Below are 27,516 nucleotides of genomic sequence, written 5' to 3'. Positions count from 1 at the left end.
CATTGCCACTATACTGAGTTGTATCTCATTTGGGGGTAAAGTAAATGGAGTAAGCCTCCTATCGAATGAGACAATTGATCTCATCTTCTAAGAACAGTCAAAAGAAATTGACTTGGTTATTGGGCAAACAGTTCGCTTCGGTATCGGATTTGGACTTCCTGGGAACGATACGGTTTTGAATTGGTTACCAGAAGGCCGTGTGTGTATGTGGGGTGGATATGGTGGTTCGATTGCTATCATAGATCTTGAACGACGCTTGACCATATCTTACATTATGAGTAAGTTGGCTGATGTTGGCTTGGGGTCGAATCGCACGAAAGCACATGTGGGCGCCATATACAATGCAATTGGTTCTTGATGGTATGTTTCATGTAGCAGCATATAGAATAACGTGAAGCCAGACTCAGTTCAATTTTGAATCTCAGATTGTAATTGTGATCTTTGATCGATAATTGAATACATCAGAAGTATGGGGGGTGGCACTTGCAATCTTGTTCAAATTTGCCGAGTATCATTCATGATTTTTCCAGCAAAGTGACCATTCTTCTTCAGGCGAATTGGTGGCTGTATATGATAACAGTATATTTTATGATGGACCAAAATTTAAGCAAACTAGGATATGCTTCCGCTCATTTACCTAGTTTACAATTGTTGGGAAATTTGTGACTGATAGAACATGTTCCGAGTAATAGTTGACTAAAGACACGAACTCAGCGACAAAATATGGCAGTAGAATCAAATGATCTCATCAGTTCCTCCTATATATTAAATGGGTGTTTCACTTCTATATGATTCAAAGCAGAAACCCCAGTCGTTGATTCTTACAAGATTCTGCACAAAACTGTATCTTTATGAATATCCACCTTTGCTTCCATCCTTTTGGTTCCCTCTTATTCCAAAAATAGACTCTTTAACCCTCCCCCCGGAAGTTTCAAAACCTCGCCATTCATAATACCATGTACGTAAGCCTCTCCGATTAATTCCCGATTTACACTATTACTTCCTCTCACTGGTCTTAAAACCATCGGTACCTTTGACCCAGCTATAACCCAGATTTCGTCTTCATTGTCGACATCCAATGTTTGTGCAGCAATACCCCAATATCCTTTTTCTGTCCTGAACATTCTTCTTCCCGCATAGGCAATTCTAAAAGACTCGTAAAAGTCCCCATAGTCTTTGTCCAGCTTCGTCTTTTCTGGATCAGTTAAATCTTCATTAGCTGCTATCACAATGAGCTTTTCAAGATCTTCCCAGGTGGGTATTAGAGATTCGTTCAGTCTATGTTTGGACAAGTCATTGATGAGTTGTTTGAATTTTTCGTATAACTTCTGTAGTTTGGGTAGATCGGAGGTCTGTTTTGAAAGTGCGTAATTGTATGCAATGCTCAATTCAGAGACACGCACTGTGATAAAATATCGGAAAGCGTTTCGTGCGTTCTCTCTTGCCGGTAATTTTTGGAATGTGTCTTTGATGAGAGTTCGCCAGAATGCCTCGAAATGTGTTTCCGCGTTATCGTCAACATGAGGATATTTTTGATCCGGATAACTTGCCAAAAGTTCCAACACCGTGTCAAAACCGAAATCGTTACCCATTAATTCTGCTTGATTAGCTGCAGACTCCGAGATAACATCAATTCTATAACCTGTGATTGGAAGAAGATGTCGTGATTCTAAGGCTGGAAGAATAGGTACTTCGAATGGAATACCTCGAGCTGCATTCCATCTCTCACTTCCCAGTTTTGGTCTAGGATTTCCAGCCAAAGGTTGAGGATTAGATGAAGAGTTAAAATCGGGTACCCACGAAGGAAGATTACCAATTGCCCTCACCGAGTTAGGTTTTTGAGTCGCCAAGGTGTAATCTTCCACTAAAGAAAGAATGTTCAAATCTTTGGTTTCAAAAATTACTTCAAGTGCTGCTCTCGTATACACACTTGCTACCGTTGGATCTCGTTGATAATCGGGCGTCATGTCCAGTGGAATTGTTTTTCCTCCTTTTTCCCAAATGCCTCTGATTGCATAGATTTTATCTTTTGGATTTGTTGCATCAAAAAATCTTGAATAATACAACAACTTTTCCAAATCCAAGACTTTGCCCATTTCTTCTGACCCAAGTGTAGCCATATCCCTCATACTCTGGAAGATGGACTGGTTGTTCAAAGTATTATTCACATATACAGTCCCTTCAACATCGTCCACAGTTTCGATCAACAACTCCATTAGTAAAGTTCCCAATCCTGTTTCTCTAAGAACTTTGGCACAAGCTGTTATATTTCCCCATTCAATAACATCACTCCCACAAACCACAACAATATTCCTTGGTAGAAACGCTTCTTGAACAACCCATATGCGACCGAACCAAGTACGTTGTAAAAATGCTGCATATTCCAACCATTTCCAAGTTTCAACTTCTTCGATACCCAATTTTGGATATATATCCCAATCTTCAAGATCAGTAATCCGTAAGCCAGTATAATTTTCCTGGGGTATTTTCGAGAGAAGATTTATGACTTCAATAGCGTACGGCGAATGGAAATCTGAAACTCCAAGCCAGATAATTACTTGCGAGCATTTTGTGTAGATTTCTCCCATCATTCCAACTTGTATATTCCTCTCCTCAATGCTGTCTTGATTGATACATATGCCATCTATCCACATAAACTTCGCCCTCTTGAAATACCCATCTTTCCAATTCTTTCTGTTATCCTCGCCATTATTCTTACTGAATTCCTTCAGTGCAAGTAATAGGCTTTCCGTAATCAACAAGTTCTGACCGTTGCAGAGAATAGGATGTTCGCGTTTATCGTTGCTAACATGAATTTCCTCTTCCGGACTGAGAGCATGATATAGTGGGTCAGACCAAGTGTATGAGAGACAATCGAATGCGGGGGCATTCTGGAGATTTACTTCATGCAGTGTTACTCTAATTGGTTCATCAGAACCAGAATCGAGACTTAAAAGACGGATTAAAGGGGAAGGGAGAATAGAAGGGTAGATTTTGCCGTCGTTAGATGGCATTGCTTAACAAGGTGATTGTGAGAAAAGGAGGTTGGTTTGTTGAATGAATTGAAAATTTGATCAGAAGAACAAACTGGGACATTGTTCATGTGAAGAAAGGCTGGCAGTATATGATATATAGGTGCTGATGCGCTTTGACACGGTCTAGAAGCTGAAGGATACATCCAAGATGGGGTCGGTTGCTGACATGCAGAAAAATGGGATGTTGTCAGCCCTGTGCCCCACAGCCAAGAAATGATATTCTATAATTAACTGTTGGGTAAAATATGACCGACTTCATCCTCATGATATGTGACAAGATCTGGTTGCCTTGAAAATCACGATGGGTCTCAAAAATCTGGAGATCGTGCCAATTAAATACAATCAATATTTCAAGTGATACCCAACTCCGAATAGACTTTTAAAAAATACCGCTGGACACAGTAATAAAAATACAATATATACAAAGCCCAAGTTGAATGACCAAAGAACCAAGATTATCACACCATAAACTCCTTAATACTGAACCCCAGTCATCATTATTTCCATCATTGATCTAATCATTTGCTACAGTCAGGACATTGATTAAGATTAACTGTCTTCAACTGAGTCTGACTCTCACACTTTGCTGCAATTCCTGCTGGGGGACAAATGTTCTTGTGAAGCCTTTGATTTCCCAATTTTCCATCTGTGCTATGTGGTGTGCACTTAGTTTTGGTACTAGGGCATAGTCGACCGGCTGCTGGGCATTTTCTCAAGCACTGAGATATGGCTTTACCCCCAGAACAAGACGGAATATTCACACAAAGCTTACCATTTAAGCAGTCTTCATCTGTGGTACACTTGATAACTTTGGTAGATGCAGGAGCATTGCGAGAGGCACCTTCGTTGGCGGCTGGGAGACCATCGTTGAGACCCTGGAGAATGAAGTTTGCAATGGGAGAGGTCGTTAATGAAGCAAGATAATCGGTGATATTGGTAGAGGTCTTTTCAGCACCGCCTGATGGGCCGACAAAATTCGTCGAATTTTGTGACGTTGACGAATATCCAGTTGAGCCATTTACGCAAAGACTGGAGTTCTTCCAGATGGCATCGGCTGCATATTGCCAGAGGTTTGTGTAATTATACACGGTCTGTGGTGTATAGTAGATCCGACAATCTGCGGCTTCGTAGGCAAATTGTAATGGAATCTCTTCATTTTTGCGTACTTGATCACGAAGGTTTATATCCGCAAAGTAGACAAACACACTGAGTTGTTCAGTTCTATTCGGAAGAAATATTGCATCGGTCGAGCTTTGATTTTGTAAAAGGTGTTGAGTAAAATCGATGTTGGCATCAAGGGTAAAAGTATCGTAGTCACGTGCGCCACGAGATCCAGCTGGAGCCTGCATTGGTCCCGTTGTTGGTGTGCCTCCTACCACTACAACTCGGACTCCAGCTTCATGACGAAACATCTCAATCAAAAGAGCGCAAGAAGAGTGGCATATACCGTCAGATAACTACAACAATCAGATTTCGAGAAGAAAATGATATAGGAAGGTGACTTACAATGATTATATCCTCTGCTGCAAATGGTGGCTTAGCCCCTGATGGTGCCGGATTTGCATCATAGCCGTACACTGCAAAAGCGTCATCGCTAATATCTAGGCCGGTACCAGATGCGTCAAAAATAGGATTGGAGAGATTATACCGTGCCTATCGATACTGATTAGATGTGTATCAAAGAGATCAAGTGATAGTAACTGAAAATGAAGAAACTTACTATCTTGGTAAAATTGTCACCACTGTATTGATTAGGCCCGAAAAATTCCTGCCAATTTGTGAAATTGCGATTCGTATCCGCATTAATCCGATTAGTGATAACCCATTCATCAGCTGCTAAGACATACTTTGTCTCATCGTTTTCGGCCAAACCATCCCAGTATGGAGTCAAAGTTTTGCCAAGTACATCGGCAGAAGAATGAGCTCGCATACGGGAACCAGCAAAGGGATCGATGTTCGGGAAGAATTGTTTGAATGTATCGATTGCAAGTAAAGATTGTCCGCCATAATTTTGTTGCAAATCAATCACAACCTTCTTTAAGCCGGCTGCTTGTGTCTGATTGATGAACTGAGAAATTGTTTGTTGGAAACTAAATACAGCATCCCCATCGACATCAAAGCTTGGAATACTTAAAACAGAAACAGAAGTAGAATTGAGAAAATATCCTATGTTTTCATTAGAAACCGCATACTCAAGTCATTTTTTATATAAAAAATTCATGTGTTGCAAAATTTTCAAATGACATACCAGAAACAACTCCATCCCCATAAGTTCCAAGATCTTCTTGGGCAACATCAGGAATCTCTGGATAAGCTGGACTTTCCCATCCGGTCAGAGTTGGAGTAGCAGATGTCGTCGAAGTGACTGCAGTGGATGAATTATCACTGGAACTATCTTCTGAATCGTCATCCGAATCATCCGTATACGGATCATATGATGCAGGATAGAACCCCAAAACAAAAAAATTGTAGAAGTCTCCTCCAGTTTGAAGAGGCCCGGTGGGACCAGGGGTATCATAGATAGCAAGATAGTTTTCAGTCCAAGACGTCCCATTCTCCAAAAGAAATGTAATATTGTTGCCGGGGTAAAATGTCGCGCCGCCACTGAATGTATTGAAATACCCTTGGATATCTTGAGCTGCACTGAGCATCAATTGATTCCAATCTGAATGGTCTTCAAGAGTTCCGACTGAATTCACGGATGCGAAATCCAAAAGATACGTAGTTGCATCTCTACCATTTATTGATTTGATAGCTGAAGGCTGAAAGGTTGTAAAATAGTCACTGTCAAAAAGATCGTCGGCAAGATAGACCTTCGGAATTTGTTGGCCATCTAATGATAGTGATACCAAATCCCTTGGACTTGCAAAACTAAACGCAGACAGAGCTCCCGCTAGTATGTCGACATGCCCATCGTGTGCGGCATATACTAGAGTCTGTAAAGCAGCTTCAAACTCGTATTGATTTGAAAATATACCTTCATCGATAGCGCTTTGAATTCGATTCAGGCCCGCTATGAGATCCACAGCTGGTTGTTGATAGCTTGGAGGTGGGCTTTTGAGATATTTCAAAGTACTCTGGAACTGAAGCGTATCATTATAGTATGAGATAAACCGAGAGGCAACAGCAGGATTGAATGGCACACTGGTCAGGCATTCAAATGCCAGAGTTGCATTGAACAAAACGGTATCTATTATTCCATCAGCATAAAAATCAAAGGTCTTGCATTTTTCATCAAACCTTCATTGTTAACGATATCACCGCACGCAGTCGAAGCCGAGTTTCTAGCGCTCAGGGTCGGTGTCGTTACAAGGGTAGGACTAGCATTCACATTCCAACTGAAATAAAGGGAAAGTAACACTTTAACACAGTGAAAAGCTCGCATAATGCTTTAGCGAAGGTAGTGAGAAAGAAAAGAAGTAAACGCTGCCGCTACCTCGCGATCTCTGTCAATTGGTTTGTAGAACTAATATATAAAATTCATTGTTACAAAATAAGAGTGGATATATGTTGTGCGGCTGACAATGCAGGGCTGTGCTACGAGGAGGATCAATCTTGCATATGGCTTGATTAAGCGTAATTAATTTTGTACGGCGTGAGGAACGAAATGTGTTATATGATTGGCCTCATGGTCTATGCTCCCCCGTTGCTGACCAACGACAAGGGGTAAGTATCCCACTTTGAATACAATGATTAAGCTTATCCACACTTCAAGGCTCTGTAGATGTCGTGGCAATCTATTTTGGAGTTTTTATGTCAGCCCAAGATCCGTGTGAGATACCAAAGGATGGGGTAGAACCGATATAATTGATGTGTGTAGAGCAGTAACCCTTTGTTACACCCGGTCTCGGGTATTGCTACGATAAGTAAATGAAGCACAACAGCCTTGTCAGCACTAATGAAAGTCTAGCAGAAGAAATTTGATAACCTTGCATTTTGTTCGTTTGTCAGAATGAACGTATTTGATAGGAAGATGTACGAATCTGACGTAAAAGAGGCCGGGTGATGTACATTTTAGACGTGGTTTGACAGGGATGTTGAGGAATTTGCGAAACTTTTCCAGATATCTTCAGAGATTAAATTGATTGAAGAATACTTACTGAATCATGGGAGCGTTTGATGACAACGAAAGTGAAAAGCGGTAGTGGAGTCAATAGAAAGGCGTCTAGACAGTAAAAGCCGCTGTCATTTCACCAGACGCCATTGGCTGTTGGTACATGAAATACCCCACAGAGTAAAAAGGTGGACACTATCACAACCTCAAATAATCGCCACCAACCCGAGGAGGGTCTTTGAACGAATTTAGTTATTCCTAGCCATAACACCCCCATCAAATGTTTGTAAGCAAAGACAAGTCACTACTCGATCTATTCCATCCTCCCACTGTCCCTAGCGTATGTCGTGGTGGTATAATTGATTTGCAGACCCCCGAAGATAGTGCAGTAGCTTAGCTAGCAACCTTGAACATGTTCTTGAACTTTGCATGTCTCGAAAAAAGTGCGCCGACACGACTTCGTGATAGGCGTTACATACAGAAATCAAATTCCATTCAAAACTTTTGAGGGAACATTCTTGTGATCTGTGGAAAGATTCTTTGTGGGCTTGGTATTGGTATTTCTCGTGGTAATAAGTAGATGATTGTTTAATTTTTCAGGTTGGTGTGTATGCCAACAACGATTGCTGAGTCATCTCCCCGCTCGATGGCAACCTTCCTTTTTGAGATAGTTATAGTTAAGTTATCCTTTGTCTATTAGTTAGTTATGTCATATCAATTTGTTATCAAAATTTTATCATCTGTGTATTTATCCGGAAAAGTTCTGCAAAGTTGCATCATCCAACTTGTGGCTGTCCAATTGATCTTCTATCTTCTTTAAAACAAATTCCTCATCCAATTTGACGCGTATCACCAGGGAAGTTCAATCGATCATTGGGTATATATTGGCTTGGAATCATGCACAGAGCTGTCGACCTTTGACTGCAGCCTACGTTCCTTGCACGTCAAGGCTAATTCTACAATTAAATGAAGTTGGAATGACATTGGAAGTCATGTTTCTATCTTGCTTACGCACTTGACTACGACGACAGACATTGCATCTCTCTGAATCTCAATCTCTTTTCATTGCGCTTACGCCAGATATCGCTTACATTCAAGTGAATTGATCAGCTCAGTCGAGTCTTCTCTTACGAATTTTCATTCTCAACTTTAAGATTGGCGTTGATCATTCGCGGCAGCAATGTCTTACTCCGATAATATATTTAATGCGGAAAACAATCCAATAGACAATTGGAATGAAGATAATAGTGATGAGCTCAGTCCAAACGATGGTTATTTCAATTCGAATCAAATCCCTCAAAATATGATACCGGACCCTACACTCTCACAAGAGGAGGATAAATCGAAAGCTCAAGATGCCAAGGGGAATCTTCCAAGGGGTGGTAATATCCCTTCAACTCTGCAGATGTCGTCGCACACCAATGCGTCATCTCATGTAATTGAGCACCCTCGACATTCTCAAACTTCGTCTAATTCTATTCTTGCTTCGTCATATCACAGAAGAGATAATTCTTTCCCTGAAAATCAATCCTTCTTGGATCAACCTCCCCCAGCTTATATAGCTTCGTTGGAGTCTTCGCCTGTCTCAGCACAAGGGCAGCATACTCTCATGCACTACAATACTTTCTCACAAGATCGCCTCGAAGAAGGTCTACCAAGAGAGCCTCAGAGTATGGGAGGACCAGCAGGTAATCAGGATATCGATGAAAGAATACCTCTTTTGCTTGACCGAACACCCAAAAATATTTCCTTTCGACGAGAGATTATAACAAAAGCTCTTGGACTGGGATTGGCTCTAACCATTGCTGCCGTTATAATAGGTGCGATTCTCACAGAAAAATCAGTAAGTTTACGCTTCCACCGAGTCGAAACTATCTTACACGCCACGTACATTATTTTGTAGCTCTACAACTGTTTTTCTATATCATGTAGACAAACCATCTAATCCTAGGGCTGATCAGTATGCAAGAATCCAGATTCAAACATGGGAGAAGGGCCTGCATTTCCCGACCCCATCCATGATGGTGGCTCATATTGTCAACATATATCCAAATCGGACCAAACCACATTCGAAATCATTGATGCAGCCGGAATTGTAGTAATACAAGATTTCTACCAACACAACTCTCCTCATTATGGTCCGGAGGTCACAACAGCAGGAGAAGTTCACATTCGAAATCTACCAAACAATTCAACAGGTGGAAAAGCACATTTTACAGTTGAAGTTAAACTTAGCCACCCGGAATTGTCTGTGCTAAAGACTTTGAACGAGCTTGATGGTTCATTGAAAATTAGCACGCCGAGATTTGCCAACCTAGGTATACATGAAAACCCTTGTATCTCTCTTGAGATTACGGCTTGGATACCAAAAAATGCAGAGTTTTTTAAAGTATTTTTTGACCTGGCAACTTTATCAATTCGAATATTTGACGATGTCAATATCAAAGTTGTCAAAGATGCCATGTTAAAAACAATATCAGGTCATGTTAGATTTCCAAACGACCCAGCTTCATCGACGATTCATACTTCCCTCTCAACTGAAAGTGAATTAAGAACAAATTTCGATTTCGATTCTCGTCACATTGTCGTCGAAACTGTGTCAGGCAGAATCGAAGGCATATATCCCCTGTATGACCTTCTCAAAGTATCTTCCCAATCCGGATCAATAGGAATCGAGGTACAACCTAAGCCCGTTCTTGAATCAACACCCGCTCCTGCTACTTTGGATATCAATACATCTTCGGGTAACATCGACGTGTCGTCACCTGTCAAATACCCAAAGATCACTTACCCCCGAGAATATATCACACGTGTAAAATCTGTTTCTGGGGCCATTAAAGGCCATTTTTTTGTTGGATCTACAGGGAATTTTGACACTGCTTCTGGTATGATTCAACTTGTGGTGAGGCCAGTTTTATCAGCTACTTCCGATGACGACGATGATGAAAGTGGAAATGAGTTTTCTACTCATTCCGTGAGTGGAAATACACATGTCACATTACTTGATCCTTTGTTTACTTTACCCTCCATCAACGGCAAGGCTCGCAATAGTGTGATTGAATCTAATCCCGATAGCCATGACTCTTCATACACTCCCGCCCTCGTTGACTTATCGAGCTCCTCTATCCAGGCGTACAAGAGTAAACTTCGCACAGTTTACTCGACACATAGAACCTCCTCTGGAAGTATCGAAGCATACTACCCCTTAGCTTGGATCGGCAACATTGAAGCGAAAACCATTTCGGGAAGAATAGAATTAGAAGGGAAGGGAATAGACATTGTCGAGAGGCATGATGGATGGGGTTACAAGAGTATCAAAGCTAGGAAGGGAGTCGAGAGGGACGAGGATGGGAGTAGTGTGAGACTGGAGACGGTGAACGCGGCTATTGCATTAAGAATCTCTGAATCTTGATGATAAATGGAGCCACCCCATTCACACCGATTTTCTGCGACTGATGAATCTTGAGATTACGACTTATATTCGAATACATGGGATTTTTTGAAATGATTTGGGACGTTGAACGATGGATTGTATAAGCATCATGCTATTTAGGCTGGATTTTTCCTTTTTCCCCTTGGATATAGCATAATATACATATTAGCGACGACCTTCTGGGCATCCATTCATAGTCAAATCGACGCCAGTATTTTCACCCAAGAAATGACTTTCCCGCTTCTATTTAACAATCTTTTTGTGATGATGTTTCTTTGTGTTTATTCTCAAGAATACGGCTTTCCAGCAGAAGATGTATGACTATCATACCACAAATTTCTACACGTACCCTCCCGAGCCTCCTCCCCATACCCCATATTTTCTCTTAAGGTTTGCCCTCCCATTCCAACCAAGACACCACCAACACACTCTTCTTAGACAACTTTTCTTCTCCACTTTTTCCAATATACACGAAATTTCATTCGCACGGAACTTCGGTCACAAAAAGACGGTGAAGTCGATCGCTGCTATAGTGGGACCCAACAAAGAAATCAAACAGGGTAATAAAAAGACCAATGGTCGTCCGCTTGAGGAGCTAGCTATTACTTTGTGCATGATTTTTCGTACCTTGCATAATAGTTTCTAACTCTCCTGCCGCTATCGACTGCGCTCTCATTTGGACTCTGATAAGAATCCATGACCACGGTAATGGGACCGTTAGAATTATAATTTCCACTGACTTAGAAACCCTCCAGAACGCTATTTGTTTTTAGCGTATGTAACCCCGATTTCCGTGGACGTGAAGCAGTAACGGAATTTCCGGAAGCCTATTAACTAGCAGAATTATCAATTTCCTAGTGTGACTAGAGCCATGTGGTACCCACAAGTATTGTGTGCTTTGCGCTGTATTTCTAGTGTCAAATTTTTGGACTTTTAATTCCGTCTTCTCTCTTACAGGGAATGGATTGTGTTTATAAATAACTCGGGTTGTGGCAATCTCAAATGCATCTACTGACCAACTTTATATACCAGCTGGTTGATTCATTGATTATAAGTGTTACTGATTTGTTCAGATGAGAAGTTCCTCATTTCATGCAATTGGAGATCATTTCTGGATTTCACTCACATGTCCCGAGGCATGAATATCATATAGGCAATCTTTGTGCGAGATACGACGTCAAAAAGAGTTTTCAATCGAAGGTTCTCTCGTTTAGTTCTCCACTCAAAAGCCTTGGTTGATGAAAGTTGCGGATTCGATAGACGGTTTCTCATTCTGTTTAGAAACTCTAATAATTCGCTTTGAAGAGGAAGATAAATATATGATTTTCGATTTAATTTCGATCATTATTTGTTCAGACTTCGACATTTCTTACACATTTATCAATCACTCTACCCGAGGTATATACCCTTTCCCATACTTCGTCCTAGACATCTTCATACTAATGTTCATGTAATTCAACAGTTTCCTATTTCATCAAAGCAAGCATCAAATATGAATCCTCTGCCACACAATCAGTCAAGTCTTGAATGTGGTATTCGAAAGATTATCGCGACTGGAACCATTCCTGCCCCGAACGCGTATTGGCAACCAAATTTCACCACATCAATAACCCCGATTAACTGTTGGTCTCACAACGACGAACATCAACAAATCCCTCTCTATACCGCTCTTGCCGCTGGCTGTATAGCAATTGAAGCGGATTGCTTCATTCCTTCCTACTACAGTTCCTCTCGCTTTCTCACCTCATTACTCTCATATTTCACATCTTCGTCAAAACTTGTAGTGTCCGAAAATGATCTCCTCGTAGGTCATGAAACATCAGAGCTTAATCCTGCAAAAACACTCTCTAGTCTTTATTTAGACCCACTTCTGGAGATTTTGACCCAACAGAACAAAGCTGCAGGAAATCCAGAAAAGAAAGTAGGAGTTTGGAATGAAAATCCACATCTATCGTTACATTTGACAGTCGATTATAAAAGCATCTCCTCTGGACATGATGGAATATCCATCCTCTATTCTCTTCTCGAGCCTCTTCGAACTGCGGGTTTCTTAACTCACTATGACTCGGCTACCGAGAAGCTGATTTCTGGTCCCATAACCATCGTTGGAACTGGCGATGCCGACTTTGAATTGATATGCGGCTATGAAAGCATATATATCTTTAAAGATGCTCGATTCTTCAATTTCCTGTCTTCTCAAAATCCATTTAATTCATTATACGTGTCGGGTAACATTTCTAAATCTATTGGTCGATTTTCAAAATCCAAAGGACCTACAAAGAAGCAAGTCAGAATAATAAGGAATGAGTGTAAAGAAGTGAGAGAGAGGGGACTGATACCCAGATATTGGGGAGCTCCTGATAGCGAGGATTGGTGGCGAATATTGGTTGAGAGTGGAGTTGAGGTATTGAGCTGCGATGATCTTGATCGTGGAGGAGAGTGGTTAAGGGGCTGTATTATCAACGGGGTAGGAGTAGGAGCTTCATGGAAAGATGATATCAAAGAGAGTGATGTGGAAGGTTGGGACGAGGGATTGTTTGGAAGATGTATAGTCTCGTGAAATACGAACTAAAGAGATGAAATTAGTTGACTACTTGAAAAGTATCACGATCACATACTAGAGCATATCAATAGAGGTCAAATAACTAGAATAAGAAAACTGAAGAGTAAAGAGATCTTGAAGGGATCTCTATCTCTTGTATAAATTATATCTAATATGAAATGGACCACAAGGAAATGATCAAAAGCCGTACCCTTTCAGCTAACTCTAAATTCGAATGTGAGATTTTATGAAGTTCGAAACCCCCAAAGCACTTGTCAAGAAACTTTCATATTAAATCTCAAATTTACGTAATGTTTGACTTTTGTGCTTGCGCTCGAGACCCATCATCTTTACTTGCAGAGAGAAATATGGAGTTCCTGGATCTAATTGATGTTGATTACACTCTTGAATTGCAAAAGCAAGATCCACGAGAAACATGCTGTGAGGAAATCTCAAAGCATGAATGTGATGACCAAAAAGCAAAATTCAGTATGGACCTAATGCAAGTATACTGTCATTAGTTTCTCAGGGGTCGATGAATGCTTAGCCCAGAAGACATAGTTGTTGACTTCAAAACGATACTCTTATAAGTAAGTATTAGCTATATACGTATCATGATCTTTATCTACATAGTTCCTTAAACTCAATATTAAACCGATTATGATCTCAGAGATGACCTAAAAATATGGTGGTCTAACTTAGTTGTCCTCCAGCTTAAGGATCTCTAACACCTTCGTCCATAGCTTCTTGGCGCTCTCTGCATCATATGCCCATGCGGCATAGCCTGGTCCATACATGCCCGATGCTTCATTTCATGGGCTAGCAATCTGGCAGTCGTACAGATATTTCCCTCCTTTTCCCTCTAATTCCTTAGACACAGCTGCCCATACGGTGGTTGCCGCACCTTGCTTTGGAGTCTTCCAGTAAGTGGCCAAAATTTCATCTTTAGCCCATGTAGCTTGTTGTTCTGCTGAGATATGACGGAGTAACTCGGTCTTAATTACACCGGGATGTAAAGAGAAAGCACGAAGACGCTTAGACCCATAGCGTCTCTCGATTTCATCAGCGGTCCAGAGAAGGGCTGTCTTGCTTTGAACATAGGCCTTCCAAGGCTCGTACTCTCCTTCTAGACTCAAATTATCGAAGTGTACGCTCCAGTTACGATGAGCTGAAGAGGAAACAAGAACAACACGAGAGTTGAACTTTGTGGTAAATGAAGCTAGCAAAGTCGGTTTGAAAAGATGGAATAGTAGGAATTGCGCAAGATAGTTGGTTATAAACTGGGTTTCGAAGCTGTCTACTGTTCGACCCTCTAGACATGCCAAAACACTAGCATTCTCGATAAGCATATTGAGCTTCTTGTTTTGAGACTGGAACTCCTTGATACAGTCGTGTACAGAATTAAAAGAGCTTATATCGAGGCTGATGAGATGCAAGCGTTGGCTATCGATAATATAGCTCAATACTGCTCTCATCTTTCCAATATTGCGCTGTGAGATAAAGAGTGGCGTCTGTTTTGAAGAGTGTGCGTGCAGTCTCGACACCTAGACCCGAGGAATAACTAGTAGTAATGAGAATTACTTTGCCGGCCAAGTTTCTTTCGGCTTGCTCATCTTCGATGATTTAAAAAGCTGTGGGACGGGCATCACCGGGTCCTTTCGGAGACTCACGAACTGCGACATACTTGGAACCATTAGTTGATTCCGGATATATTGCGCTTCGCGAATGAATGTATAGGAAAAGATTGTTTGAACAGAGGAGGTAATAGGAAAATCTGTAGAGAACGATATCGACTTTGAGATAGACTTATTTACAGGAGTTTCTAGTATGAATGTAGCGATAGGATTTATCTGGAGGCTTTTTAGAAATAATGATATTTGGCCGGCCGAAAGATACAATTTGTTGGGTAACTCTGGTCATTAAGCTTTAACTCCGAATCTCCGACCGTGTGGTCGAGAAAAGAGACATAGGCGGTGGCTTTAGCGGAGAGTTGCAATTCAGATTGTGATTTCAGGGGTTTCAATATGCTTCCGTCAACTTCATAGAGCACGAGCATTGCGGAGATCTGTCTGATGTATCCGTCATGCCTGAACACTGTAATGTTTTCTTCGTGTCTTTGATACTCAAAATTTGAGATCTTTGGGTCTCAAGGTTCCCACAGGAGCTGGTGTTACGATACAATGGTGGTGGTTAGCAGTGCGGCAGTCGACATAGCTATCAGGATCGAATGAAATATTGTGGTTATCGACTTGCCCAAACGTCGAGCCAATATTGTATATTAAGTCAGAATCTCAGCAGACATGGATAAGTTAATTTGCTATGTAGACGCATCAACGCGGTATATCCTAAATTTTAACTAGCTTTGATAATGTCATAGCGAGATCGTTGTAAAAGCTTAATTTAATATAATATAATATTCATGGGGGCCAGCCCCCGAGCGCCCGATCCTCGCTACGCTCGAGTTTATATCATTATTATTATTTTATTTTTTATTTAGTTTCTTTTTGCAAATTTTTATATGAGTTCTAATATAGATTCTAATAGATTTGTAGAAGCAAACCAAGTGGAAATGTACTCCATGTATTATATAATCATATATCTCTATAATAAGCCATTTTCATATTTACAGATTTATAAAACCACTTTTGATTGGTTATAAGTAATATACTAATGTTAGAGTAGGGTTATTCCGGTTGATAAAATTATCAAATCAAAATCTCAGTATTTTTGATTGGTAAGTTGTTAAGTCATATAAGTAGGTTATTATTTCAAATATAAAAGGATAATATTTTTTAGATTTATCTCAATTTTTTTTGGAATTTATCAATCCAATAGTATATTTTTTTATGAAACATTTTAATAGGAAATTATATAATTAATTATAAAACTTTAATTTTTTAATTTTTTATTTTTATTTTTATTTTTATTTTTATTTTTATTTTTATTTTTATTTTTATTTTTATTTTTATTTTTATTTTTATTTTTATTTTTATTTTTATTTTTATTTTTATTTTTATTTTTATTTTTATTTTTATTTTTATTTTTATTTTTATTTTTATTTTTATTTTTATTTTTATTTTTATTTTTATTTTTATTTTTATTTTTATTTTTATTTTTATTTTTATTTTTATTTTTATTTTTATTTTTATTTTTATTTTTATTTTTATTTTTATTTTTATTTTTATGTTATATAAGATCTCTATACTTTAGAAGCCTTTTATAATTCGAATTATTAAAACTGATTATTTTGATGTAAAATTATACTTTCTTTGTGAGTACCCGGTGAGTTTATATACTCACTGATGGATCATCGAGTTGAAATTATTCACTACACTTATACAATCAACTCATGTAGGATCCCAGACAATTAGTGATACGTCTTTTTGAAAATCTCCACCTAGTTTGCCTGTATGCCTGAAGGGAGGATTGTATTGAAATCGCTGCCTTGGAAACAGGGAGGGTTATAAAATTATAAAAAAGATAGACAAAAGGGAAGCGAGTGTAGAAACTAGGAGGAAAGAAGAAGCGAATGTAAGAATTTTAAAGTGAGTGAAAGGTATTAGTCGAAAGCTTAAAGGAGAAAGAGAGTGAGGAGTAAATCACTTATGTCTCTTTCAATTTATTCTTCAATTCTTTATTTAAAAAATCTCTTACTATACTATATTATACAGAATATACTATAACTCTAATCTATATGTTTATATTGAAATCCAAGAAATTGATTAAATCCTTTTGGAGTAAAATTCTTTTATTATGTATAAAACTTAAATTCATTTAGTAAATACTTTAAAAACACTTTTTTCGATATATTATAAGAGTATTAAGGATTTTATTGTACTAACGAAGTGTCCAATTTGTATATCACGGATTTCGCCACTATAGGGAGCTAAGAACGAACGTGTTATTGTCCAAGCTCGAACGTGACAAGGAGAATTGAAATTCTAGACTAGATGGGGATCCAGCACTTCGAGAGGTCAAAGAGATCACACAAATTTGTCTGTATATCGTGTCATTTTTTTGGAGTGGTTTCTATACACCATCATATCTGAAAGTTTGATTTCATTGTTGACAGTATTTTCTTTATTCTTAATTTAAATGTGTTTGCATGTGAAGTAGTATTAATCCGAAGGATTCTTTATCATAATCTGTACAGCAATAACAACCGTAAAGGACTTCTCCGGATGTAGTTTGTTTCTTTATAGCAGTGACATTCATTCTTCACACACTTGTCAAGAAAAGAATTCTATGAAAGTTGCGAATTTCCGGCTCAGTACTGTAACAAGAACGTAGTTTCCTTGTTGCACAAGAATTTCCCATATAAACAGGGATCATTATCTCGAGATATTTCCCCGGATATGGTATGGTAGTTTTAATCGCAATATCTTGACAACAAAGGTATCATGAATTTCCTTCATGTGATATAGTGCCCACTGGGGATGATCAAGCCATTTTATTTTGCCAGTTTTATTCCCTTGTTCTCAATTGCCGACTTAATATGCATCTCCCTCTCCATAAAATATAACACTTTGCTACACATGAAGCCAATCTATCGCAGCTGTAGACTCCAACGAAGCCATTCTAGTTTCACTTCTTATTTTAAGCATATGTTTCCAGCTCTGACGCCTGACTCAAATTTGGCCTTCTCGAGCCCAAGTATATCTAAGCACCATGGCTCAATCTTTGGATCTCACTTCGTCAACAGAGCCCCACACACTGAATTTGGACGAGTACAAAACTCTCCCAGGGCCGACGATATTTAGGCCAGATGATCCCTGGGGGAGGATTCCAAAAAAAGCACATTTCTTGCTATGTGCGAACTGTGGATTGAATGCATTCTCCGAGATACATTGTTCTTACATCAGTCACCTCAGGTGCAATACCAGCTTCAATAGGGGTTTTTGGAGCATTGGCGAGAAATATATTCTGAAAGAGAAGCCCCTTTTGGGAGAGGGACGAGCTGATTATGTGGGTTCCGATTACCCAATCAATCAATTTCTGAGCAAGAATTCTACTATACCCGTTGCAAAGAACATGATTTATTGGAAAGACAGCACAAGTTACTTTTGGTTCATGGAAAAAACCCCTGGCAAAACTTTGTATGAAGTTTGGGGTGAGTTAGACGAAGAGAAAATGAAGTCTCTCGCCAAGGAGGTCATTGAATATCTCGCACAGGCACGTAAGTTCACATCAACAAAACCAGAGAATCCGGATGGTTCACTTATACGAGATAACTTACTTAATCCTTCCGGTGTGACTTTTGTGAGCGAAGATGCTGAAGAATGGTGGGCTCGTAACGAGCCTCGACTAGACCAGTATACCAAAAGTAGATGGAAGAATATGAATGTGATTGAGAATTATCCTGTAAAGGGACCATACGTGCTCACGCACGGCGATTTGGATGGGAGCAATATACTGGTCAAAGATGGACACATTAGCGGTATAATCGATTGGGAATATGGAGGATATCTACCGGAATGGTGGGAATTATCCTGCGTGAAGTCTGTAGGCCCAGGAACCTGGCATGAATATCTGCAGGCGGAGATGAAAATACAATTCTCAAGTCCAGACCAAGCGAAAGCAGAAGAGTTTTTCCGAGATCTCAGCTTCGAGTGCAACCTTCCGCGGGTGCAACTAGAACAGAGGCAGATGATTGAACCAACGATAATGCAATGCCTCAATTATCGTCGCTATTGTAGAGCCTTAGAGAAAAAGGATGGAAGCGGGTGGTCTGCTTTTGATACACGAGTGATAGAGGAAGATCATGTTTTAGAGACATTCAAAGCGCTTAGTTTAGAAGAGCAGAAGAAGCTGCTGTGGAAGGAAGCTTCATAGACAATTGATTGGGGCAGCCATCTGGAACGTTATTATTTTATTTAACTATCAAACCAAACAGTATGCAGAGTATTAAAATGAGTTCCCAAGTATCTTCTCAATGTTGTTGTTTCCCCCTTTGCTCGATACCACCCAGTCTTCCTCTTTCCTTCTTCTTTTTTTGCGTTACTGTATGGTCCACCCATACACACAAGGAAAATGAAAAAAAAAAATATTGTCAAAAAACTAGAAAAGAATCAAAACAGCCTAAACATCTGAACAATCTAAAGGAAAAGAACAAAACAGTCTAAACAATCAAACCAAAGGCCCAGATCACTATTCTCTATGTCCATTCCACCAGATCCCAATTATATTGCTCAAAATTGCGCAAAATTCTCTGCATACCACCGGAAACCCCCAGTTAAACCCTGAGTGTTGTGCTTGTCGATGTCGTAACAACACCATCGCGTGCACCGGATGCTCTTATTTTATTTGGATGATTTTCGTCAAAAACAAGAACCCATTTGTAGCCAAAAGCATTGACGAAGACCACCAGACTCATAGGTGTACCGTCTTGTGCTAGGCCGTTGTTAGAACCAGTGACCCACAATGGCAATCGTGGTTGATGTTTAACTGTCGCATATCTCATGCCATGCTTGTGCTCAATCAAAATACGCTCGATAATTGAAGTTGATGGCAGGAAAGCCGAACATTGGCTGCATGTTGGACTCTCCGTCAGATTCGCCCTCGAACTCCCCGTCATGTTTAATTTTTTACAAGATTCACAAGAAGGCATCTTTTCTGTGATCGTGATCAACGAATTTTGGTGAATTGTCCTTTCGAATGGAGGTAGCTGTTGCTCGTGTTGGTTGATTTGGATGTGGAGATCTGTGGTTACCAAGTTAGTTTGAAGTTGGCGTAATGAAAAGGACGAGGTAAAAGGAGAAGAAGAATAGGATGAGAAGGCTTGTAAAGGAGTCGAAGAAAAGGGACGAGGGTATGCAAATATGTTGAAGAAGAAATCGGAAAGGTATGAAGGAGATGGAACAAGGTCGTGATCTACGAAGGAGTTGGAGAAAATATTGGGCTTGGTGAAGTGGTGAAGAAAGGAGGGCGAGTTTACAAAAAGGTTAAAGAAAGGAGTTAATGTGTATAGTGAGGTGAAGAATAGCCTAAGTTGTGTGGAAGAGTTGGAGGAAAGTAAAAAGGTACATACAGCGGTGTGGAAAAGAACACGAGATGGTGTGAAGTTTGGTCTTCCTCGTGAAGAAAGGATTTCTGATTCTTACTGGTATTCTTGGTAGTCTGTAGATGACGTGGTAGGAAGGTGGTGTAGTAGATAGAGTTTTTCTCGAGAAGAATGGATGCTGCTGATGTCGGTGCTCTTGTTGTAGGTCGTGTCGTTGCCGTGTTTAAACTTTTGCTCGAATCATTCAATGATGAAGAGATCCTCAGTATTTATACTTTCTGAAGGAAGTAACTAAAAATAATAGATTCTACGAAGGGAACACTTCCCAGCATCAGAGTTCGTGATAGAAGGCTCCAGAAAGTCATTGCGTTTCTCTTTAGACCATTCGGACAAAAAGCTCTGAGTATGGATGGATAAGACATGACTTTTATCGACCTGATTTCCACAGTTCAAGACCAATCTCAAAGCTACAGCCTCATAGCAGCTTCAACACATCGGCTTAGACAGTTGAAAGAAATAATGAGACAAAAAGTAGTGAAAATGGTCGTGACATCGAATTGTAGTATGTGTGTGTTAGTTTGGAGAAAGACAGATGGCAATGTAATGATAGAATTGAGGGAAAATGGCTTAAGAAGGCTGTGCCGAGCACTTCAGTAACTTCGTTTGCGATGAGAGCAAATGCTTCTAGAACCATTCTTTCCGATAAAGTCTCAACTTCGAGACATAATGGCCGTCATTATTACTAAGTGTAGTGATATCTCATCAACCTGTCCAGTCCAAGCATACTTTAACTGAGACTTAGAACGAGTACGGAAAAGATTCTTTTCATGGTAGTTCTACTCTGACTACGACCGCTGTGGTGTGAAAAAAAGAGCAAGATGGAAAAATACCATGAATAGTATCGTGAGAAACGTGACATTTAGGATAAATCATGAATTTTGGAATTTCCAATGAGAAAAACACTCGCCCACCTCATGTGTATAGGCTTGACTAATTTGTAGGACCAAAGCGTTTGAATTAGTAAATTACGGTATCAGATGTACGGAGTGGCGTGTAAGTTACCAAAATACCTTGAAATCGTCAGGGGTAAGTTGTCTCGGGTATCTGGAGCTTGGCGCGTTCTGCACTGAAAAGTTTCCAGCCAAAGGAATCTATTGAAAGTTCGATTCGTATTCCACCATTCTTGTCGGTTTCGCTCACACCTCTCTGGAAGTGCTGATATGTTCCGCCATCGAACAGAATGTGTGTGAGTTCTTTGAATACAATAAGGGCTGGAGTAGACGCACCAGAAGGATTCATAACGATATCAATTTCCAAATTAATTACATTCATTAGATTTGCTTCTGTTAAGTCAACTACCCCATTTTCTGGCTATCCCTCTTTTGAGCTATTTCAAAAATTCTTATTAATTAAAGCAATATAGTTTTTTAAATTTCGAATAACTTTATAATTCTTTAATCAATTGATTTGAAAGTTTGATATAATATAATTTATATTATAATGAAGATATATATTGAAGATGATATTAATTCAGTTTTATATGTATTTATAAATGAAACTTCAACTTGAAAAGCTGTTTTAGATTTCGGGATTTCAAAAGTCACTTTTCAAAATTGTATAAAAGATTATATATTTTATAAAAAGAGTATTTAATATATATAAAAGATAGTTTTGATTTAAGAAAAATAATTAACAAATTGAATATTGATATAGAAATTTTTGAATATTAATTTTATATATTATTAGATTTGTGAAATTGGGGAATGCTTTTTTGATATTAAAGGAAATAAACTTATATTTAAAAAGCGATAGATATAGAACTTTCTTTCAAGAAATTTAAAGATCAAAATTAAAAAACAATTTAAAATCGATTTTATATATATTTTTGGTGTAATAGTTGATTTTATTAATCAATAGTTTTAGAAATTGAATTTATTATTAATCAAGTATATTAAATTTGAGAATTGATACAATATAAATGAAGTAGATATAATAAAAGATTAAGGTTTAAATGGTTTAATATTAGAGAATTCAAGATATCGTTTTATTTAGAAATAGTATTCTAATTTTAGAATTTGAATATTATTTATAAAATGTATATTAATAATTGAAAAAGTATTCAATCTTCTTATCATTTTCAAAAGAAAATTAATACAATAATAATAATTTCCAATAGATTTAGATCTTTATAAAGGGTAGTATTTTATTATTATAAAAAATAAATGAATTATAAATATTATTGATTTAAAATAACTTTAAAAGGTTTTTATATCTAAAACAGTCCTTTTTGATTCTAAAAAAGCAAAACTCTTTATATTGAATAAATATGGAAATTATAAAACTATTGAATTTATACTTAAATATTTCAGAAACAATATTCATCTTTTATTTCTATTACTATATATCTCATATATACTACAATCTCTCGATTTATTTGTTTTCTCGTTTTTCAAAGCTATATATAAATATTACCTCAATAAATTGAACTCTTTATTTGAATTTGAATTAATTAGGAAAACTATCTTTCTTTCTTACTTTCATAAAACAAAAATAAATAATTTAATAAACTATAATATACTAACTAAATAAAAAGTATTAGAATTATAATTTCAAAATTATATTAAGTTTATTATATCTAAATTATTATTTGAAAATAATAATAAAAAGATATTAAATAAAAATCCTTTTTTTAATAATAATTCTATATATTAATAAAATAAAGAATTATCATTAATAAATTTTAAAACCCTTCAAAAAACTAATGATTTGAGAATATATACTTATATAATAATTTGAAATAATATAATCGATTTTTCAATTTATTATTAACTATTTAGAAAGATTATTAAGAAATTTAATACTAAGGATTATTAAATTATATAATCAAAATATTAAATAAAATAATTGAAATATTAATTAGAACAAATTATTCTTAAAAAAAAAAGGAAAATAAAAACTAATCTAAATTCAAGGTTTTCGAAAATCAAAGAGATTAGGGAAGTATAGATTGAAATAGATAATTATAAAATTGATAAATCTCATTTTAATAATAATGATAATAATAAAGTTTCAAATATTTACTTTAATTTAAAATAGTTATTAAGTTATTAATATTTAAATAAAATATATTATAAATTTTTGAGGTAACCCAAAAGAGGGGTGGCTAGAAAGTGGGGTAGTTGACTTAATAATTGAGATAGCTAACTATCCTCTTGGAAATCGCCAAAAAATGATTGAGTCTTCATATAAATCTTACTAGTGAGTGCGGAAACGTGACCTGTAAATCACCTTACATGTTAGCTTATATCTATAGCTCTTCTTCCTATAAACTTAAAGAAGCAATCTATACTCTATTCTCTAATTTGATATTACAACGGATTAGTAACAAGCTATAGAATCACTAATATATAAACTATAATAATATTATAAACCTCAACAATTCAATTACAATATATTAGGGAATATGAAACACTCAAGAAAAGCCTTAAGCATATATATAATATTAATTATAAAATATCCTTAAAACATAGGATATAATTTTTAGAATAATAATTCCTAAGAAATATTGAATATAACTTTGTAAACTTTTTACAAAGTTATATTAATAATATCCTAAAGGGTTAGTTTTAGAATAAAAGATAAATCAGAATAAAAGATTAAATTAGAATATCAATAGTTATAAAATTAATATTCTATAATAGATAATTTAAAAATGATAGTATTTCAAAAGCAATTAATTATTTCAATTATTTAAATAAAATAAAGATTTATATGAAGAAATGAATTTCATTATAAAAGGAAAATATTGAATTTTTATTAATTATTTTAACATTTATTTAATAAAACAATTTTAAATATTTTATTAATAATTATCTTTTTTAAAGTATTAATTATTTTAATATTATTAATATCTTTAATAAATTGATTTGTAACAATATTTTTGAATATTATATTAATAATTGATTATTGAATCAATATTTAAAATAGAAATAATATTTAAAGTATCATAGAAATTGTTTTTAGGATTATATGGAAATGTTTAGAAATCCTTTAAAATAATATAAATTAAATTTCAAATAGGAATTTAATAAGATTATAATTAATTACAATTCTTATAATTATAATAATAAAATTAATAATTATTTTTAAATATAAAACTTTATATTATAATAAAATCTATTCCTTTATATAAATCTTTATTTCATTTAAATAATTGGAATAATTAATTATTTTTAAAATATTATTATTTCTAAATTATTTATTATAAAATATTAATTTTATAATTCTTAGTATTTTAATTTATTCTTTTATTCTAAAACTAATCCTTTAGAATATTATTAATTCTAATAAAACCCTCTTATTTATTATATTTTATTTTTTTTAGAATTTATTATTCTGGGAATTATATTCTAGATTTTTAAGATATCCTATAACTAATATTATATATATATTTAAAACTTTCTTTGAATATTTAATGTTCTTTGATATACTACAACTGAATCACTGAAGCCTATAATACTATTATAGCCTATACGTTAGTAATTCTATAGCCTGTTACTAATCCGTCGTAATATTATAATTCTTATAATTATAATAATAAAATTAATAATTGTTTTTAAATACAAAGCTTTATATTATAATAAAACCTATTTCTTATATAAACTTTTATATTAAAATCAATCAACAAATCGATTAACAAATGAATCAATAAATCAATTGGCTCTTGATTATATAATTTTTATTATTCTAATTTATTCTTTTATTTTAAAACTAATCTTTTAGAATATTATTAATCCTAATAAAACCTTTCTTATTTATTATATTCTATCTTTTCTAAAATCTATTATTTTAAAAATTATATTTAATAATTTAGAATATCCTATAATTAATATCATATATATTTTTAAAGCTTTTTTGAATACTTAATATCTTTTAGTATATTGTAATTGAATTATTGAGGTCTATAATATTATTATAATTTATATATCAGTAATTCTATAGCCTGTTATTAATTCATTGTAACAATAAAATATATTAAGAAATATATAAACTCTTTTTATATAATATGATCTATTATGCGCGTATATACTTGACCTACGAGTTATATAACTAGAAAATTTAGTATTTATAGTTTCTCTTTCTATAGATCTAAAATGTATCCATTTTATTCCCTTTTATTTTAACTCCTATATTATATTTTAGCCTAAATGTATTCTTATATTTTATTATCGTTATATAGTAATTCACTTTCAATCACTCTGCTTTACTTTTAAAGAAATCAATCTTTTATTATTTTAAATTTTTCTACTTTTTAAAAATAATGATTGATCATTAAAATATGAATATTTAAAAATGATCTGCTTTATAATAAATTATATTAATCTTTATTATCTTCTATTTTTCTATACTAGACTCAGCTTTATATGTAATGAAGATAATGCTATATAAATATTTTCTTAAAGATTACTTTGAATTTTATTTGTTTCCGATATTATTATATATTATTATAATCAAATTTCTGAAATAGAAATAATGAGACTAAGTTTCAATTGAATAAACCCAAGGAACCTTGCCTTTGAAAGATTCTTCGCTGTGTATAAATTCCAATATCTGCCCTTGAGCTATATGCGGGGCAGCAAAGTAATTCATTATCATATTGTCAAAACCCGGTATTAGAGGAATTATGTATCGATCCAGCAGTCTATACCAGAGATTAGGCCATGCAGACATCCGGGTCACCGTTGCGGAATGGTTATAATCCGTCTTCACATATTCCGTGCGGGTAGACTGGTATCGTTGAAATGCAATGCTTAGCTCCCCTTTGGAAGGTTGGTCACTGGCTCCGACAGATGCTATACATCGATGCAACTCGTTGACTAGAACAACAGCGTCCTGGATGCCGTTGTTGAGTCCTTGACCGTGATTTGGGGTGAACTTGTGTGCCGCGTCACCGACAAGCACAATACGTTCCCAGCTCCAGTGCTCAATAATTCCTTCCTCCAAATTCGCCATACCTGCATGATATTTCTTTGCAAAGACATCCTTTACTTTGAGGTGATCGTTGATAGGCATTTCAGCATGCTTGGCCGCGAATGCTTCGACATCTTCCTGACTATACCATGCCCTCTTCTTCGTAGGCCTCTCCAGATGTTCGTAGATAAAGATCCAGGCACGATCCGTACTGGTTAAGTACTGAACCGAAGCATTGCTCCCGTCAGTTGAGCTCCCCAAGCCAATCTCTGAATTTTCTGGCTTGGGAAATGAGCACCACATTGTGCGATACTCGGTTGTGAAGGGCTCCTCGTCGTTAACAGTGTCTCCTGGCGAAGTTTGGAGAGCTAGACTTCGCATAAGTTGACGCGTTTGGCTATGGACCCCATCGGCCCCAATGACGATAGATCCTTCGTAGGTTGATCCATCTGTACAGTGTACCCGTACTCCGGCCTTGTCACTTTCGATACTGGTAATCTTTTTGTTCGTCAACACTCGTGACTTATCTTCTGGTCTCAAGCCTTGATATATTGCTTGAAGAAGCTCGGCACGATGGAAAACGCGGGGAGCTGATCCATGACTGCTACAAGGTTATTCGTCTGCTATAAAGCGTGAAAAAAATTGACTTACTTTTGTTTCATGACTTCAAATGGCCAGGCTTCCTTGAATTTCTTCCCATCCATCGTGTAGTTTGTAGCATGCACCAAATCCGTGCTGATAGCGGTTAATTTGTCCAGAAGCTGTAGTTGCGACATAACACGGAGACTTTGAGGCGCCAAAACCAGGCTTGCACCCACATCCTCGACAACCACCTGTCGTCGCTCGAGCACCACGAAGTCGATCCCAGCTTTGGAGAGAGCATGTGCTGTAGTAAGGCCAACGGGACCAGCGCCTACAATTACCACTTTGAAGCTGTACATTATAAGAGGGCGTCAAATGTAGTGCAGTAGTAGAAAGGCTCGTCTGAACTGGTTGAAAATCTTTGATAGCGTTCACAGAAACTCTGATCTCAGACAAATAACTTTTCTTGTTTTAGATGTAGGTATTAACGGAAATTTCTCCCGCTTCTTATAGTAAGATATACACTCTACACTTCGTGATATCTCGGAGTCTTCATAAATTCCGCTCTATCTCTACAAAAGCCTCAAAGGCTCCAAAATAAATCTTTCATGCCGTATATGTCAGCGTGTGCCCGAGCTTGGAACAGTTAAATTGCCATGGTACTTTGAGTCAATACTCAATATGTAATTAGTTATAACTTCTCTGGTTCTATTACTAGCATGAGCAGAGGATCCCATTTCTTTGTTAGCCTATTCAATATAAGTAAAAACGAGTTTAAGACATATTTGTTGGTTATCCTTCGGAATGGAAGGCTTGTGTAATAATATATAACGCTCATATTCTATTTAATGTAAAGAGGATTATATAGTTGTTCCACTTATATCTCAGCCTAGGATCGTG

At 36.5% G+C, this 27,516-nt stretch overlaps 7 protein-coding genes across 8 annotated transcripts; 3 read left to right on the top strand and 4 right to left on the bottom strand.

Annotated features, from left to right (window-relative positions):
• Positions 1–740: 740 nt before the first annotated feature.
• BCIN_07g00070 (hypothetical protein) lies at positions 741–3,076 on the bottom strand. The gene has a single exon (XM_001555917.2). The coding sequence runs from the start codon at positions 3,012–3,014 to the stop codon at positions 891–893; it is 2,124 nt and encodes a 707-aa protein (XP_001555967.1). The 5' UTR covers positions 3,015–3,076; the 3' UTR covers positions 741–890.
• A 285-nt stretch (positions 3,077–3,361) lies between these two features.
• Positions 3,362–6,466, bottom strand: BCIN_07g00060 (hypothetical protein). The gene is made up of 5 exons (XM_024693764.1): positions 6,276–6,466; positions 5,284–6,225; positions 4,756–5,201; positions 4,542–4,688; positions 3,362–4,492 (listed from the first exon to the last, which is right to left on the bottom strand). Exons 1-5 carry the CDS (start codon positions 6,418–6,420, stop codon positions 3,554–3,556), a joined length of 2,619 nt encoding a protein of 872 aa, XP_024549550.1. The 5' UTR covers positions 6,421–6,466; the 3' UTR covers positions 3,362–3,553.
• A 1,690-nt stretch (positions 6,467–8,156) lies between these two features.
• BCIN_07g00050 (hypothetical protein) lies at positions 8,157–10,742 on the top strand. 2 transcript variants are annotated; one of them, XM_001555915.2, is made up of 2 exons: positions 8,157–8,932; positions 9,059–10,742. In XM_001555915.2, exons 1-2 carry the CDS (start codon positions 8,270–8,272, stop codon positions 10,499–10,501), a joined length of 2,106 nt encoding a protein of 701 aa, XP_001555965.1. In that variant the 5' UTR covers positions 8,157–8,269; the 3' UTR covers positions 10,502–10,742. The 2 variants fall into 2 exon arrangements, with proteins under 2 accessions (XP_001555965.1, XP_024549549.1); XM_024693763.1 differs by having other exon boundaries at positions 9,051–10,742.
• Positions 10,743–11,568: 826 nt separating this feature from the next.
• Positions 11,569–13,253, top strand: BCIN_07g00040 (hypothetical protein). Its single transcript, XM_024693762.1, has 2 exons — positions 11,569–11,920; positions 11,985–13,253. The coding sequence occupies exon 2, from the start codon at positions 12,015–12,017 to the stop codon at positions 13,080–13,082; it is 1,068 nt and encodes a 355-aa protein (XP_024549548.1). The 5' UTR covers positions 11,569–11,920; positions 11,985–12,014; the 3' UTR covers positions 13,083–13,253.
• Positions 13,254–13,613: 360 nt separating this feature from the next.
• BCIN_07g00030 (hypothetical protein) lies at positions 13,614–15,289 on the bottom strand. The gene has a single exon (XM_001555913.2). It carries the CDS (start codon positions 14,537–14,539, stop codon positions 13,877–13,879), a length of 663 nt encoding a protein of 220 aa, XP_001555963.1. The 5' UTR covers positions 14,540–15,289; the 3' UTR covers positions 13,614–13,876.
• Positions 15,290–17,538: 2,249 nt separating this feature from the next.
• On the top strand, positions 17,539–19,088 carry BCIN_07g00020 (hypothetical protein). Its single transcript, XM_024693761.1, has one exon. The coding sequence runs from the start codon at positions 17,733–17,735 to the stop codon at positions 18,894–18,896; it is 1,164 nt and encodes a 387-aa protein (XP_024549547.1). The 5' UTR covers positions 17,539–17,732; the 3' UTR covers positions 18,897–19,088.
• Positions 19,089–25,533: 6,445 nt separating this feature from the next.
• BCIN_07g00010 (hypothetical protein) lies at positions 25,534–27,066 on the bottom strand. The gene is made up of 2 exons (XM_024693760.1): positions 26,686–27,066; positions 25,534–26,635 (listed from the first exon to the last, which is right to left on the bottom strand). Exons 1-2 carry the CDS (start codon positions 26,973–26,975, stop codon positions 25,603–25,605), a joined length of 1,323 nt encoding a protein of 440 aa, XP_024549546.1. The 5' UTR covers positions 26,976–27,066; the 3' UTR covers positions 25,534–25,602.
• Positions 27,067–27,516: the final 450 nt, after the last annotated feature.

The sequence above is a fragment of the Botrytis cinerea genome, chromosome 7 (assembly GCF_000143535.2).
Source record: "Botrytis cinerea B05.10 chromosome 7, complete sequence".
Lineage (NCBI taxonomy): Eukaryota > Fungi > Ascomycota > Leotiomycetes > Helotiales > Sclerotiniaceae > Botrytis > Botrytis cinerea.
The sequence above is the reverse complement of the archived record's forward strand: the minus strand, read 5'-3'. Positions and strand labels throughout refer to the sequence as shown.